This window comes from Mus caroli, chromosome 15, assembly GCF_900094665.2.
Source record: "Mus caroli chromosome 15, CAROLI_EIJ_v1.1, whole genome shotgun sequence".
NCBI classification, from domain to species: Eukaryota; Metazoa; Chordata; class Mammalia; order Rodentia; family Muridae; genus Mus; species Mus caroli.
In genome coordinates this window covers 79,769,777-79,787,422 of record NC_034584.1, presented here as the reverse complement: position 1 = coordinate 79,787,422, position 17,646 = coordinate 79,769,777, and the positions used below count along the sequence as shown (strand labels likewise).

General features: G+C 46.0%; 1 protein-coding gene across 6 annotated transcripts in view; it reads right to left on the bottom strand.

The window, feature by feature from the left end:
- The window catches only part of Ppara (peroxisome proliferator activated receptor alpha), a 66,740-nt gene that overhangs the window by 1,565 nt on the left and 47,529 nt on the right, over window positions 1-17,646 (bottom strand). For all 6 annotated transcript variants that reach the window (XM_029470089.1, XM_029470088.1, XM_021183374.2 and 3 more), the window contains 4 exons: window positions 12,889-13,049; window positions 11,047-11,185; window positions 9,053-9,255; window positions 1,850-2,297 (listed from right to left, as the gene is read on the bottom strand). In XM_029470089.1, the coding sequence (XP_029325949.1) occupies window positions 1,850-2,297; window positions 9,053-9,255; window positions 11,047-11,185; window positions 12,889-13,049 (951 nt within the window). The remainder of the gene's footprint in view (window positions 1-1,849; window positions 2,298-9,052; window positions 9,256-11,046; window positions 11,186-12,888; window positions 13,050-17,646) is intronic.

The window sequence follows — 17,646 nt, the reverse complement described above, 5'->3', positions numbered from 1 at the left end:
GCCCTGGCTGTCCTGGAACTCACTTTGTAGACCAGGCTGGCCTCGAACTCAGAAATCCGCCTGCCTCTGCCTCCCAAGTGCTGGGATTAAAGGCAGATTTTATTTTTTAAATTTATTTCAATCATGTGTATATGTGTGGGTTAGGGCCTGTGAGTGTGGCTCCCCAGAAAGCCAGAAGGGGGCGTTGCATCCTCTGGAGCTGGAGTTATATGCAAATGTGAACGGTCTGACATGGATTCTGGGAACTGAATCCACGTCAGGGCCTCTGCAAGAGCAGCACATGCTCCTAACCACGGAGCCACCTCCCCAGCCCCTAATGTGGATATTAACCTTCATTGTTTTGCAGGGGCAGGTAAGACAGGATTTCCTGGTGTAGCCCTGGCTGTCCTGGAACTCGTTCTGTAGAACAGGCTGGCCTTGAACTCACAGAGATCTCCCTGCCTCTGCATCTTGAGTGCTGAGATTAAAGGCATGCACTACCACTGCCTGGGGAAATCTTCATTGCTTTAGTGGTAAAGTAAAAATAATAATTAAGGTTTTTGTGTCTGTATGTATCTGAGGGTGGGCGTGTGTGGAGGCCTGAGGTTAATCTTGGGTCATGCTCCTCTGGTGCCATCCACTTTGTTGTTTGAGGCAGCGTCTCTCTCTCTCACTGGCCTGGAACTCATTCACCAGGTAGGCTAGTCTGGTTGTCCAGTCAGCCCTAGGGTCTACCTCTACCTCTACAGCACTGGGATTACAAGAGAGTGCCCACGCACCCAGATTTTTTTTTTTTTTTAATGCGGGTTCTGGGTTTGAACTCAGATCCTCATGCTTGTGTGACAAGCAAGCATTTTACTGATAGAGCTGCCTTGCCAGTCCCGTGACTAAGTTTCCCAACTGGAGAAGGATCCTCTCTTCACAGTTTTAACGTTCCCATGACAAATTTCCTATTCTCCATATCAGCTCCCATACCCACAGGGTCGGTGCAGGACTACGGCCATGAGGGGCTGCATATGGGTAGCTCTGCACTGGCTTTCTGCTTTCCCCGCCACACCTGATCACACAAAGGGGACCCCCCCACACACACACAGACTCTTCAGATTTGCGTGGTTTTTACACTTTGCGGGAGTGTGACAATGTGACAATGCTTCTTCTATCCAACTAATCACCAGCCAGCCAGTGACCGTGAAGGACAGTGTGGCTTCTAGCAGTTAGGTAGAACTGTCACCCATAGGTCTATGCCAAGGCCAGGCAAGGTCAGTTGAGCTTACAGTAGGTGGATAACCTTCCTAGACAAGAGACATGGCTATTTAAAGAAGTGGACTGCTAAGCCAAACATCAGGGACCATGCCGCCAGCTTCCCCAGGGAGGTCTGGCTCTGCCTTCCCTGCGACCGTTCCTTCCGGCAGAGCAGACCTTGCAGCTCCTTCCAGAGAGCAGGGTAGTTTTCAGTGTGAATTAACATCAGTATTAACGGGGATAGCACTGCACCTAAACCTGTACTGTACTTTCCAGACTCTTATCTACTACAGTAATTATGATGATAATAGTACAACTATCATGTGTATCTCAGATGCTTATATTTGATATAATTGTATATTACCAGTGGAGTATATATTTAATGTGTGCATATAATATGCTACTATGCATTAGTGGATACTGTAATAGAATGCAGCTACAATGTATTATAGTTATACTGTTCTCACTCAGTTCCACTCCACAGTAACTTGGAGTTACTCAGACGTCACCCCACCCTGCCAGAGCTCACATCACTATATCAGCATACATATTGGCACCATATTGACAACCATTGCGTTCCTACAGAAGGGGAAGCCTGTGAATACCTGCGAGTGACAGATCCACTTACCTCCACAGCAAATTATAGCAGCCACAAACAGGGAAATGTCACTGTCATCCAGTTCTAAGGCATTGAACTTCATAGCGAAGTCAAACTTGGGTTCCATGATGTCACAGAACGGCTTCCTCAGGTTTTTTAGGAACTCACGTGTGATGAAGCCATTGCCGTACGCGATCAGCATCCCGTCTTTGTTCATCAAGGAGGACAGCATCGTGAAGATGGCTTCATACACACCGTACTTTAGCAAGGTGACTTGGTCGTTCAAGTCCAAGTTTGCAAAGCCTGGGATAGCCTTGGCAAATTCTGTGAGCTCTGTGACGGTCTCCACGGACATGCACTGGCAGCAGTGGAAGAATCGGACCTCTGCCTCCTTGTCTTCGACGCCGTTGGCCACCATCTTGGCCACAAGCGTCTTCTCGGCCATACACAAGGTCTCCATGTCATGTATGACAAAAGGCTACAAGGGAAGGTGGTCCAGTTAGTCAAGTGACAATTCTATGACAAGCTATGCAGTCCCCCTTAAACGTCAATGAGCCAGCAGCAGCTACTGTATCCCAATCGCCAAGCTGGGTGGTAGGATGATTCTAAGTACGTGTGCAGTGCAGTCCCGTCCTTGGACAATTTCAAACTCAGACAACGTAAGATTTTGCAGAAAGCTAACAATGTAAGTCAGTAAGATGATTGTTGTCAGGGCTGGAGAGATGACTCAGTGGGGAAGAGCGCTTGCTGCTCTTGCAGAGCACACTGCTTCCATTCCCAGCTCACAACTATTTGTAGCCCCAGGCCCAGAGAATCTAATGCCTTCTTCTGACCTGTGCAGTACCGCACAGGAAGGAGGAGGTACACAGGCATAAACACAGCCAGAGCACCCGCACATACAAAATAAAAAAAACAATGCAAATCTAGAAGATAATCCTTATTACTTCCTCACCTTAGGTAGGGATTGCAATACTAAGAAACAAAGAGGCTGCGAAGGTGGCTCAGTGGTGACAAGTGTGTATGTACTGCCTGCTTTCCAGAGGACCAGAGTTTAGTTTCCTGTATGGGCAGCTCACAGCTGCGTGTGACTCCAGCTCCAGGGGACTTAGTGCTCTTGTCCAACCTCCTAGGGTACTACATTTACACGCACACACCAACACAGGGACACACATAAAGATATAAAATAAAATCTAGAAAAAAGGAAATGAACATAACCCAAAGCATCGGCGCTGGCAGTGAGGCTGAGATGCGAGCACAGCAAAGCCCCTTTGCATCCGCCAGACTCCTTGGATGCTATCAGGATGGTACTAAGCATTAAAGCAGTTCTTAGTTTTATCATTTGTAAGCCTTGAAGGTAACGATCATTATTTAGCACTGACTTTTGAATAAGTCTGGTGTATAAATATATAATGATCAGGACTGGCTTCGTGTAGAAATCAGCAAACAGGCCTTGTCAGCTCTGTAGAGCAAGAAGGAGACTGCCTTCCAGTGCAGAAAACACAAGCCTTGTGTCAGCGGCCTGTCCTGGAACAAGGGCCAGATCCCAGATCCCAGCCAGGCTCCTTTCCAATGCAGTATTATGGCATCCATTTGTCACTCCTGTGTGTGTGTGTGTGTGTGTGTGTGTGTGTGTGTGTGAGATGGTTAATCCGGATTGTCAAAATGGTGGGATTCAGAATCACCTACGAGACAACTGTAGGGAAGACCCACCCTGAGTGTGGGGGGCACCATTCCCTAGGCTAGAGCTCCAGACTGTTCATCTCTGCTTCCTGGCTGTGGCCACCATGTGACCAGCTGCCTCATGTTCTTGCCTTCCCTACCGTAAGGGACCTGACCCTCAAACTGCGAGCTAAAATGAACCCAATGTTAATTTATACTTGCCAGGTATTTTGTCACAGCAATGGGACAAGCAAATAAAGTGACCAAAGACAATTAGCTGCGAGATGACGCATTCACATAGCGATGGCTACACCACTCCCAAGAGACAAATGTGCACTCAGCCAGGATGGCCACTGATGGGTGAATGGATATGTCCAAGAGAATATTAGTCAGACATTAAAAAAAAAAAAAAAGATGCCCTGGTATTTGTGGATGGATGGAACTGGGGGACACAAACACGGAGTATTGTTGCTCATGGGGGTGCTAAAAAATGTTGACCTCAGAAACAGAGAGCAGGAAGGAGATTCTGGAGAGAAGAGAGGGGGATAGAGAGGGAGTAATTCAACTGACTCCAGATACCTTACGAGTTTCATGAGGAGTTTAAAGGGAGTTCAAACTTTCTGGATGCAAGATGACAGATGTTTAAGGAGGTGGTCAGACACTGGGCTCTGGTTTTATCAGTACACATTTTGTACTTGTGTCTAATTTCCAAACTCTACCCCACAAATGTATATAGTTAAAAAAATATAAACTGGGGCATAGTGTCGGTATTAAGAGATCTGAATTTTGTGACTGTGTATACCACAAGGACACACACACACACACACACAATGTCTATACTAGGTGAGCACAGATCGCTAATGAGGTGGTCAGGTATTGCTTTAGTAACTCTGGATGTATCTAAGCACAGAGATGAAGCATTCCAGTCACCTAGGAGGTGTGTGACACGCCCCACCCCATGCTGGGCCATCAAGGGCATCTTTAGCAACCACAGAAGAGATATACAGTCAAGACAGCCTGGTACATAGGCAGGAGGACACGTGGAGAACTGATTTCCTGCGAGGTGTCTAAGTAGAGCCTGAATGTGGAGTACAGCGCTGAACCAAAATAATCGGATTCTAGGTTGATGAAAGATGATGGTGTAGTAAAGACGGCTCATCGTGGGGCTGGAGAGCTGGCTCAGTGGGCAAGTGCACTACCTGCCTTCCACACAATTTGGTTCTACCAAGCAAGCATTCACATGGTAGCTTATAGCAATCTCCAACTCTACTCCCAGGGAACCTGAACCCCTCTTCTACCTCCAAGGGCACTGCACACATGTGGTGCAAAGATGTATGTATGGGAAAAGTACCCATACTCATGAAATAACTCAATAGAATGACTCATGGGCAATTGACAACATTCTGTGGGTAAAACTCTGAGCCAAGCTGAACGTTTCAAGTCAGAACAAGGTAGGCCTCACACACACACACACACACACACACACACACACACACACACACACGAGTTTCTCTAAAGGCCTTAATAACTGGCCTGATAACCACTTTTTGGGGATAATTTGGGAACAGTGACGTTTCAGAAAAAAAAAAAAACAAACAAACATAAAAAGTCTGACTTAAAGAGACGACAGAAGCACAGCGGGCCTATTGATCTTGGTGGATTCTTTTAGGGCAGGTGAGATGGCTTGGCGGGTAAAAGTGTTTGCTTCCAAGCTGGAAAACCTGAGTGTGATCCCTGGGACCCACATAATACAAGAAGACGGACTCCTGTGAGAAGCCCTATGACCTCCACACACATGCCACGTGTATGCCCCTCTCTCATGCACACGCATGCACGCACACAGACACACACACACACACTAAATTTAATATAATTTTGATTAATTAAAAGTAAATGCCTATCCTGAGTGAGCACTTCCTCTAAAGATTAGTTGCGATCCTGGAGACTGAACTCAGGACCTGGTATGTGCTGGGAACGCTTCTCTAGCAGAGAGGCAGACCCTTGGCCCCGAGGCCTTTCTTTCCTTGTCATTATTGCCTCCACAGTCAGGTATAACAACCATTTCCATAGCGTTCACATGATGCCGGGTGTTAGGAGCCATCAGAATGAGTTAAAAGTTTAGGGGGGATGTGTGTGTGCTTCTCTGTGATTGCTATATGGTGGTTTGACTAGGTATAACCCTTATAGACTCATGTGTTTGAATGCTTGGCCCACGGAAAGTGGCACTGTTAGGAGGTGTAGCCTTGTTGGAGGAAGTGCGTCACTGTGGGGGTGGGCTTTGGGTTTCCTACACTCAAGCTACACCTAGTGTGGCACACAGTCTCCTTCTGCTGCCTGTACGCTGCCATGCTTCCCGCCATGATGATAATGGACTAATCTCCTGAGACTGTGGCCCTAATTAAATGTGTTCCTTTATAAGAGGTGCCATGGTCACGGTGTCTGTTCACAGCAATGGAAACCCTAACTAAGACAGTATCTTTATTCTCATTCTCAACATGGTCTTTTTCTAATGTGCTCTCTGCAGAAATCAAAGTGGAAAGCAAGCAAACAAATAGCAGAGATTTAGAGCAACACAATGAGAGGGGTTGTGACCTCCCAGAGTATTTGACAGGACAAATATGCATTGGAACTCTCCAGAAGGGGGATGTGGGGTAAAGTAAGCTCCAGGGGGCTTGATGATTGCCACTATAGGGCAGCTTCAAGGATGAGGGCAGCCTTGGCTACACAGCTCACAGGGTGAAGCAAAATGGACAGGTGGCCCCTCTTGAAAAGACAATTAAGAATTCTGAGCTATGGGGTTGGAGGGATGGCTCAGCAGTTAAGAGCAAGCACTGTTTTCAAGAGAACCTTAGTTCAGTTTCTAGCACCACACTGGGCAGCTCACAATGTCTGTAATTCTAGCTCTGATGCCCTCTTCTGACCTCTGTGGGCACCACACATGCACACATGTGCACACACAAACACACACACACCTACACATGACTAAAAGTACAATAACTTGGGGCTAAAGACATGGCTGAACAGATAAGAGTACTGGCTGCTCTTCCAAAGGACCCTGGTTCAACTCTCAGCACCTGCACGGCAGTTCATAAACTGTTCGTAATTTCACTTCCAGGGGAGCTGATAGCCTCACTCAGACACACATGCAGGCAAAACACCAGTGCACATAACAATTCTTCTAAAAATACAATAACTCTTTAAAAATTCTATGCCTGGTTGGGCATGGAGGTACATACCCGTTATCCTAGTACTCAGAAGGCTGAGGCAGGAGGATTCCATGAGTTTAAAACCAGCACTAGGCTAGTGAGACATTCTCTCTGTGTGTCTCTGTCTCTGTCTCTGTCTCTGTCTCTCTCTCTCTCTCACACACACACACATATATTCACGCACACAGAGGCATGTACATATGCACAAAATAAATGTTTTAAATCTTATCAAAGGTCTATGGTCTCTTGATGTCACTGCAGCAACAAGACCCGAATCTTACAGACATACAAGGACAGTGAAGCTGGTGGTAGGCACTCTGCCACCTGGACATTTCCCAGGCTGGGCACAGTTGGAAGAAGAAAGATGGGGTCTCACACTGGAGCAGCAAGTTCTGGGAAGCGGGCCAGCAGTCTGGGCAGGAAGAGATGAAGGCCTGGCCTCTGAAATGACATGAGAACTGGAAGTAGGAAGTGATTGTGGCCAACTGTGTGGTCAAAAGCAGCTAGATATTGTGTCTCAAGCTGGCCCCAGCATAGATATTTGTGGCTGAAGCAGGCAGTTAGTTGCCATAAGCCATTAATTTGTGTGTGTGTGTTTGTGTGTGTGTAGGTGTGTGATGTTTGATGTGTGATACATATGTATCTACGTATTTGAATGGTACCTGGGTACGTGAGGGTGCAAAGGTCAATGTAGGTTGTCTCTCTCAGTCTGTCTCTATCTTATCTTTTGAGACAAGTTCTCTCACCGAACCTGAAGCAACTAAGTGTGTGTGACTAAGTCCACTGTCCAGCAAGCTACAGTGGTCCTCTCGTCTCACCTTCCACACTGCTGGGATTGCAGATGTGTGTGACCACATCTGGATTTTTATGTATGTGCGAGGATCCAAGCTCAGGTCCTGATGCACTGTACCCTCTGAGACATCTCTCGCCCCTCCCCCTAGTCTGTATTTCTCCTACAGCAGCCCCCAGCCCTGGAATATTATGCTATCTTTCATTTCCATGTGAGTCCCGATTCTCCTGAGCTCTGACAGAGGATGGTGGGACCTTCCTAAGGTACTTGTGGTGAAGAAAACGGAGGCGACTCAGCAGGAATCAAACCAATATCCAAGTAGAGTGTTTAGGTACGAATAAAGCTGACACTTAGGTCTGCTCTAAGTCTCAGAGTCTGAGGGAGACATAGAAGAGTCTCAAGTGGAAATTCTGATCTCCCTCATTTGAGGTCATCATCACAGAAATTCGAACTTTACCCTGTGATCTGGAAAGGCTCTGACTCAGTGCTTTCCAACCGTGGGTCGACACCCCTTTGGGTTGCATATCAGATACCCTGAGTATCAGATATTTGCATTATGATTCCTAACAGTAGAAAATTACAGTTACAAAGTAGCAATGGAATAATTTTATGGTTGGGTGGGGGGGGGATCACCACGACCTGAGGAATCCTGTATTGAAGGATCGCAGCACTAGGAAGGTTGAAAACCCTGCTCTAATTGTAAAGAGCCTCTGGGTCCACCTGGTGTGGGATTTGCTGGAAGCTTCTAAAATGTCTCAACTCACTTCATTTACTAAAGAATTAAAAGTCCCAGTAAAAGAGAGGTCGGGCTTGCTCATTAAAGCACGTATCTTGTGAAATCCTTCACTTTCCTGTGACTAGAAATTCTAGCTTGTAAGTCCAAATGAGGAAATCTTCAAGCTATTCATTGGTGCAAAATAAACCAGTCATTCCAGGCACACAGGATACAGGCAAGAGTCCTCATGTGCCAAGGGAGGGCTGTTCCCTCTGTGAAAATGGCTCTTGACCCCCTTCTAGAGTACATACAGGTGTATCTAGCTGTGGGAACTGTGGGTCCCGAGCCAGGCAAGTGTTATAGGAGCCGCAGAGATGGGGGAAAGCTGAAATACACCTGTCAACAAAGGGCGCCCCCACAAGACCTGAGCTATCACACTGAAGAAAAAGCAAGAAGGTAACAAAGATGGCAGGTATGGCATTACCAGAAAGAACGAGAATGTTCTGAGTAGGGAAGCAACAGGTTTGGTTTCTAGCCTTTAAATAGGGATTAAAATGCACTTAAGAAACACCCCGATACTAGGTAAGGTATTAACTAGATTATTTTTGTCGTATCAATTACACAGCCTTTATAATGCCTAGGTTGCTAGGAGCTGAGGCGAGCCCAGGCAAGAAGGCAGCAGTTGGTGTGAAAGTACATCTTAGAACCTCAGAATGGCCCCATGCATTTCCATGGCCCTTCCTTGGACTTTGAGATAAATTCTATTTCCTGCACTGGACAGTGTTCTCAGTCATTCCCTGTGACTGGTGCTGACATATCGCCAAGGGACATTTCAAGGTACCTAGGGCAGTAGAAGCACCTACCGGGTTGTTGCTGGTCTTTCCCGCAAGTATGACCCGGGCTTTGACCTTGTTCATGTTGAAGTTCTTTAGGTAGGCTTCATGGATTCTCTTGCCCAGAGATTTGAGGTCTGCAGTTTCCGAATCTTTCAGGTCGTGTTCACAAGTAAGAATTTCTGCTTTCAGTTTTGCTTTTTCGGATCTTGGCATTCTTCCAAAGCGAATTGCTAGAGTTGGGGTGAAGATAGAACAAGGGGGTAGATATTGAAATGGTCAAGGCACTCAAAAACCAAGAGGCAAAAGAAAGAGTGAAAGGTCACACTAGGAATGGCAAGCTAAACCAACCCATTCCTCATGACCATCAAACTTTCTACTACAGAGACCGAAAACCAACTACACAACTATCAATGGGATGGCTTACTGTCCTCAGGTAGGTCACTGGCCAAGGAGAAGGGAATGAAAGTGAGTTATCATTTCTTTCATCTATGTATCTATGTATCTATCTATGCATCTATCTATCCATGCATCTATGTATCTACCTATGTATCTATCTAGGTATCTATCTATGCATCTATGTATCTATCTATGTATCTATCTATGCATCTATCTATGCATCTATGTATCTATGCATCTATGTATCTATCTATGCATCTATCTATGCATCTATGTATCTATCATCTATATATCATAGCTATCTAGCTATCTACCTCCTATCCATCTACCTACCTACCTATCAACCTATTACCACCTATCTATATCTATCTATCCATGTATCTATCTTCTGTCTATGTATGTATGTATGTATGTATGTATGTATGTGTGTGTGTGTGTCTGTCTGTCTGTCTATCTATCTATCTATCTATCTATCTATCTATCTATCTATCTATCTATCATCTGTCTGCCTAACATTTCCCTAGTAATTATCTACCTATATAGCTAGCTAGCTATGTACCTATTTATATACCACTTGCCTATTAATCATCTGTCTGTCTATCTGCCTGTGTATTGTTTGAGATGGTCTCATATAGTGGGTCATGCTCACTTCCAAATAACTATAGATTACAGGATAGCCTTGAACTCCTGAACAGCTTGCCTCAGCCCCTTCAGTGCTCAGGCTACAGGCTAGGTCTCTGTGGTGCTGGGACCACATCGCTTCATGAACCCAGTGCCTCATGCATTGCGGGTAAGCATTCTACCAGCTGAGGGACATCCCCAGCACTATTTTTTAAAAGACAGGGTCTTCCAATGTAGCCCAGGCTGGCCAGGAAATTTCAAAAATCTTCTTGCATCAGCAGGCTGAGTGCTGGGCTTATAAGCATGTAGCACTATGTCCGTGATCCCAGCACTCCATGGAGGCAGAGGCAAGTGGGTCTCTTTGAGTTCAAGGCCAGCCCAGTTTACATAGTGATTTCCATACCAAGAGTTCAAGATCACCCTCAGTTATATAGTTAGACTGTCTCACAACAAAACAAAACAAACCAACCATAGACAGACAGACAGACAGACAGACAGACAGACAGACAGACAGATAATAGATAAATAAGTACATAGATAGATAGATAGATAGCTATATAGATAGATGATTAAAAGGCTGATGTTAGGCAGACAGGTAGATGATAGGAAAGATAGATGATAGATAGGTAGATGATAGATATAGAGATAGGTTTTGAAGTCCCCATCTCAAAAAATGAATGAATGAATGAATGAATGAATTATCTTCACTGGGAACCATGTTCTAAATTATAGTATGACTGAAAAAAAATGGACACTCACAGTATGGTACAATGTTTGAAACAACACACATTTGAGAGTGGTTATGTGACATCTTGCCACTCCAGTGACCTCCAAGTTGACAGCCATGACTCACCATAAGAGTTTCAAGTGCTCTATTAAATATACCAGCTGCTGGAGATAGTTACACAGCACAGCACACCCAATCACAATACAGCTGCTCTGACTGATCAAGGAGGGGAAACTGAGGCATGGACTGACACAGTTTGCCCAGCAGCCTTACCTACCATTGTGTGACATCCCGACAGACAGGCACTTGTGAAAACGGCAGTACTGGCATTTGTTCCGGTTCTTTTTCTGAATCTTGCAGCTCCGATCACACTTGTCGTACACCAGCTTTAGCCTAATAGTTCGCCGAAAGAAGCCCTGTGATGTCAACACATAATTTAAATAAAGAACGTGGACTTTGGGTAAGTCTCCAGACTGGCTTCGCGAAGCTTTCTCGTGGATTCAATTGACTGACTGGTTTGTTCTGAAACGGGGCCTCATGGAGCCCAGCCAGGCAAAGAGCTTGCTCTGGTGGTCAAAGATGAGCTTGAACTCTTGACCTTCCTGCTTCCACCTCTCCATTGCTGGACTCACTTGGCTAAGCACTACCATGCCTGGCTTTATGGGGTTCTGAGGAGCCAACCCGGGGCTTCATGCATGCTAGGCAGGTTCCCTCCCAGCTGAGCCACAGCCCAGTCCTACCATCTCTAAGAAACTATGTGTTGAAGTTCTAGAAAAGTCCTGTGTAACTGGAGCAAATAGGAAATGTATGCCTCTACATTGAAAACGGAAACTAATGTGCTAAGGCAGAGTTCAGAGCGATCTTAGAAAGACCCTACCAGCCTGTGGAAGACAACACCAAGTCCCTAAGAGAGAACGTTATAACAAGAGGAAAATGGCTATTCCAAAACAACAACTCTTGCTTTATAGCAGCATCAAGGCTATACCCAGGAAGAACAGAGCTTGAGCTCAAAAAAGCCAAGATGATTAGACATGGCCTTGACGGAGGGCCCCACCCCAAAGGGCTACAGATAGAAAACTCGGGAAGGGGTTTATTTTGGCTTTTGGGGTTCTTTGCTTTTGCTTCTTCCTCTAGCCTGAGATAGTGGGCTCTCATGGCTCATGCACAAGGCTTTTCTTGGGGGCTGGAGGACCAGAAGGGGGAGGTTCCTCACCTAGGTGTGTGAGGTAGGATGTCAGAAGGACCTATGGGATGGAGAGGAAGAGCGAGAAGCAAGGGCTCTAAATGCCAGGGAGCGTCAGACCTTTGATGTGGGTTCACTGTTACCACGCACTAGGCTTGTAAGACCAGGCCCACCAAAGAGAGATGGCAACACTTCTTCAAGAAAGTACCAGAAAGTCTAGACTATCTCCTCAGATCCTGGACACTTCCAGGAGGTACTAGGAAGGAAGCCTTTGGATTTTAAGTGAGTACATTTCTCAATTTTCCATACGTGGTGTCCATGAACTGACAAACTTGAAAATGTCCGTGCAGCAGAAGGGGATTCACTTTATGTACATGAGGGCGGGCTCATGCCTGTCTAGAGGTCAAGTTGACTCTCACTGGGGAGAAAGCTACAACAGGAGGGTGCAGGGGGTTAGGAGGGTGTCAGTCTGTGCCAGAAGTGACTGGCTGGAGGTCAGTTACAGGAGCGAGGTACCGTGGACTCAGAGCTAGGGACAGAACACCCTTGCTCAACGCATGGTAACCTCTGCCTTAGCTGGCCTCTGGAGAGGTCCTGAGGTCATAGGTAAACACTTTCCTCTACATGGTCACCTCTGCTCTAGCTGGCTTCTGGGGTGGTCCTGAGGTAAAGTGCGTAGTCTACACTTTGGACCACGGGAAGAGTCATTTTTAAATGGACTGCTCTTTTTGTTTCCTTGTTCATTTTGGTTTAAAGGATATGCGCCTCTCAGATGTCTACAAAGTACAGCAAAGCAACCTGCCCTAGACTGTCAGAACAGAAGCCAGTTTTCTGCTCCTTCTGTAGGCCTAGGAGTGCTGACAGCCATCTTGTAGAGGAACAAAGGCATCAAGCCATGCGGCCACCTCCCCCTCCCCCCCCCCAGGGCCTCCTTACCTTACAGCCTTCACATGCGTGTACTCCGTAGTGGTATCCTGAGGCCTTGTCCCCACATATTCGACACTCGATGTTCAGGGCACTGCCGGGGGACTCGTCCGTGCTGGCGGGGATCACGGGGCAGCTGACTGAGGAAGGGCTGGAAGCTGGAGAGAGGGTGTCTACAGACGGAAGAGGAAAGTATGTGAAACCTGGGGTGGTATTACCACCCAGGACAGAATCAGATCCTTGGGAAGATATCTTTTTGCAAGAGGGGGATGTGTGATGTGAGCAGGTGCCTCTCTTGAGTCAGCCCCACCCCTGGCTGTACACTGCCCATGGTTACTTACCATGGTGCCACCATTCTTGAGGCTCACGTGTGCTAGCCTGTCTCCTGACTCGTACCCTATCTCCAGTTCTTCAGAGGCCTTATTACAGGACCTCCACGGGGGCCCCAGCCTCCCGTGCCACGGGCTCAACACTGAGCTGACTGCTTTCCAATTTTGTTGTCACTGTTTCAATAGACTAGTCATACCCACAAGTGTTCTGACAAATGGTTTCAACCCTAAAATCCAATAGCTAAGGTAAGAGGATTGTGAGTTCAAGACCAGCCTGGGCTTTAGAGTGAGACAGAAGACGGAATCAGAGACAGAGACAGATGGAGGCAGAGATGGAGACAGAGATGGAGACAGAAGAGGCAGGAGAATATGTAGAGAAATAGGAGAGAAAAGTGAAGGAAAACCAAGAGAGTGTGTGTTGAGAGAGGAGGAAAAAAAACATGCTGAGAATAAGACAGAGAAAGAGAATTGAGAAAGGAGAGGAGAGGAAAGACAGGGAAAAAGAGAAAGGGCAGAGCCTGGGAGAAGATAAATCTAAAAAATCCACCCAATAAAAGTCTAGTGTCTAAAAGATGCAGTGAAGTCTTAAAATTAACCAATAGAAAACAACACAGATAAAAAGCATCAACAGAGGCCTGGAGAGATGGCTCAGAGGTTAAGAACACTGGATGCTCTTTCCAGAGATTCTGAGTTCAATTCCTAGCAACCACATAGTAGCGCATAACCATCTATAGTATGATCTGGTTCCCTCTTCTGGCTTTCAGATGTACATGCAGGCAGACCACTGTATACATAATGAATAAATATACCCTTTTTAAAAAGTCATCAATAGACCTGAATAAATACTTCACCCACGAAGGCAGATGGTGAGTACGTGTATGGAGTGACACTGAGTGTCACTGTCCTTACCAGACTTCGAGTTAAAGCCACAGAGACTATCACTGTGTACCGATTAAACTAAACTTCTCCAAAACTGGTGATGGAAGTGCCAGCAGGGTTGTGGAGTGGCTGCTGTCACTCCTGGCCAGTGTGCATGCAGAAAGAGACAGCCACATTTAAAGCCAAACAGTCATGAGAAAAATCGCATCTCTGCTTACTTCCCCAGCTGATTCAGGAACAGGTCCACACAAAAATAAACAACATGAGCAGTTACAGAAGTTCCATTCTTCTTCTTCTTCTTCTTCTTCTTCTTCTTCTTCTTCTTCTTCTTCTTCTTCTTCTTCTTCTTCTTCTTCTTCTTCTTCTTTTGTAAAATTGTGTGTATAATGTGTATGTCTGTGTGCACTGTTGTGTGCACACTGTTCTGTGTACAAGTGCTATGGTGTACATGCTGTGGCATGGAAGTGGAGGATAGAAGAAAACTTGGGCATCAGCTGCTAGCTTCCACCTTGTTTGAGACCAAGCCTCTTTTCTGTTGCTCACGGTCTGTGCACCGGAGAAGCTAGAGTGAGAGCTTCGTGTAGGCCCTTGTGTTGGCCTGCCTTCTCTGCACAAGGCACTGCTATCTCAATCCCTCGCCACTGCATTTGGCTTCCTTGTCTTTCAAACACATTTTTGGGGTTTGGAACTCAGATTTTCACTCTTACACAGCAAGCTCTTTGACCCACAGAACCATCTCCTTGGCCCTAGGAGCTTCATACTTAGTTGCTAAGAGCTGGAAGTAGCCAAGATTGATGTGTGATTGTTGGAGGCCAGCCTGAACTACACAGTGAGTTCCAGGACAGCCTGAGCTACAACAGAGGAAGACCTGAACAGAGTAAGATCAAGAAACCCAACAGATTGGTGAGATGGCTCAGTGGTAGGAAAAAAGGACTTTCTGTATTCCAGAAACCCAAGCAGGAAAAAAGACACACGAAGGTTGTCTTCTGACACCCCACACACATACTTACACACACACACACACACACACACACACACACACACACACACACACACACACACACACACACAAACCAAATTAAAGAAAACACTACAACAAAACAAAAAGGCAACTATAGAGACCACCCCAGGATGGTCCCAGGGAACTGTACTCCCAGGACCAAGCGCATTCCTGTCTCTGCCCTGCCCAATGGATGCTCCTGACTGTGCAGGGCATCAGGGGCAGCACTCAGGGCACTTACTGCTTTAGTACTGAGGAAATCACCTCTCAAGTAAAAGTGAGATGGTTCCATCTAACAAAGCAGGAAGCAGAACCCAAAAGGATCAGACATTTTGCCGTCACCTAATTGCATCTCTGAGTAAAGCCTGGGCATGCCTAGTGGAATGCAGAGTCCACCACACCACAGAGCTCATGGCAAATGCCAGTCAATAAAACAAAAATTACAAGGTATAGGAACAGAAATTTTGGCTCCTGATGAGAAGAGAAATGAATGAAAGAGACCCAGAAATGACACAGATGGTAGAATTTGTAGCCATGGCATTAAAGAGTTATTCTGATCAGACTCCAAGATGGGAGACAGAAGACTGGGTGTGTGTAGAAATGAGGGTGAAAAGAATGGATGGATCATGGTGTTAGTGCTAAAAACTGTAATACCTGCTGTGGAAAAATAAACCAGGGAGATTAGACACTACAGAAGAAAAGGTTGGCAGACTGGAAAACACAGTAATAGAAACTATCAAAAGGCACATGTGTGCATCTGTATACACACACACACACACACTATGAGTGACAGGTGTCACAAGGATGCAGAGGAGACCATTGCACAGGGTCAATGGGAATGCAAATTAGCACAGCTGTTGTGGGAAATTGTATAGAGCTTTCTCTGATAATAAAAGGTGAAACTACCACGGACTGAAACAACCCCACCATCCTTCCGAAAACATATCCATAGGAACCGAAATCGATCTGCTGACGAGATGCCTGCACCCCACATATCACTATTCACAATAGCTGAGATGCGGAATCGACCTTACTGTCCCACAATGGATGAATAAAAAAGGAAACATGGCATACCTACAGAATAACACCAATCCATGTTAACTGAGGGTAGGAAGATCCATCCACTGTGGGCAGCACCATTCTCTACACAGGGGATCCTGAATTATCTAAGAGTAGAGAAAGTGGAAGCTGGAGAGAGGGCTCAAGTTAAGAGCCCTGGATGCTCTTCCAGAGGACTGGAGTTCAATTCCCACCACTCACATGGATGCTCACAAATGTCTGTAAACTCTAGCCACAAGAGATACGATGCCCTCTTCTGGCTGGTACAGGCACTGCACACACACACCATATGCAGACGTACACTCAGGCAAATAAATAAATAGGAGAGATTCTTCCGTCAAAGAAAAATGAGCTGAACACTAACACCCATTGTTCTCCCTTCCTGTAATGGATGTGATACGACCAAAGCCCTTCAGCTTCTCTTGCCGACATCACTGCTGTGATGGGCTGTGACTTGGAACCATAACTTAAACAATACATTCTCCCTTCAGTGGCTTTGTCAGCGTGTTTTATCACATCAACAGAAATGAAGCTAAGGCAGAACAAGCAGAAGCATTATAGATTCCCTAAATATTATAGTAGCAATAAAGAAGCATTAGGGATAGCATACGTTCAACAGGTTAGATGGAGCTAGCACCTTCTTTGAAAGATACTGTGGCCGTCTTCATTGTCAATCCTTTTGTGCTGAGAGATGACTAAGAGGTTGACTAGTGAAGAACACATCTGGGAGTGTCTATTAGGGTTGACATGTGGAAGGACCACTAAGGGAGAAAGACTGGCCCTAAGTACAGGCAGCAGCATCTCATGAGCCAGGGGCCCAGATGGGATAAAGGCAAAGAAGGAGAGATGCTAGCCAGTGTGTTCAAGCGCCCTTTTTTCTGAGCAAGTACAATTGTGGCTGCTGCTACCACCAGTGGACACCAGACAGTTATTTCAGGCTTCCAGCTACATACACTAGTGCTGTCCAGGCAGTGGCCAGGCCTGAAGCCTTGGACTAAGATTGATTGATCCTCTATGTTTTGAGACTTTGGGGTCCCTAGACTGAGCTGGAATTGGTTTCTTTGGCTCGTGAGCATGGGGAAAGCCACTGGGTACCACCCAGCCTCCAATCGTGTAAGGCAGCCTAATATAGTCCCCTTTACAATAAAAATGCACAATATATGTTCTTTTTAACCTAATAAACTCCCTTTACAACTATACACACACACACACAGTATATGGTCTTTTTGTATAGAGAACCTAATACAGAAACAAATTACCAGCATTTACAAAGAGGTAAAAAAATGAACAGTCCTCCCTCTTCCTAGGAAAGAAGTTGAATATATAGTTTAAAATGTCCTCCTCTAAAGAAAACTCCTGCCGGGCAGTGGTGGCGCACGCCTTTAATCCCAGCACTTGGGAGGCGAGGCAGGTGGATTTCTGAGTTCGAGGCCAGCCTGGTCTACAAAGTGAGTTCCAGGACAGCCAGGGCTATACAGAGAAACCCTGTCTCGAAAAACCAAA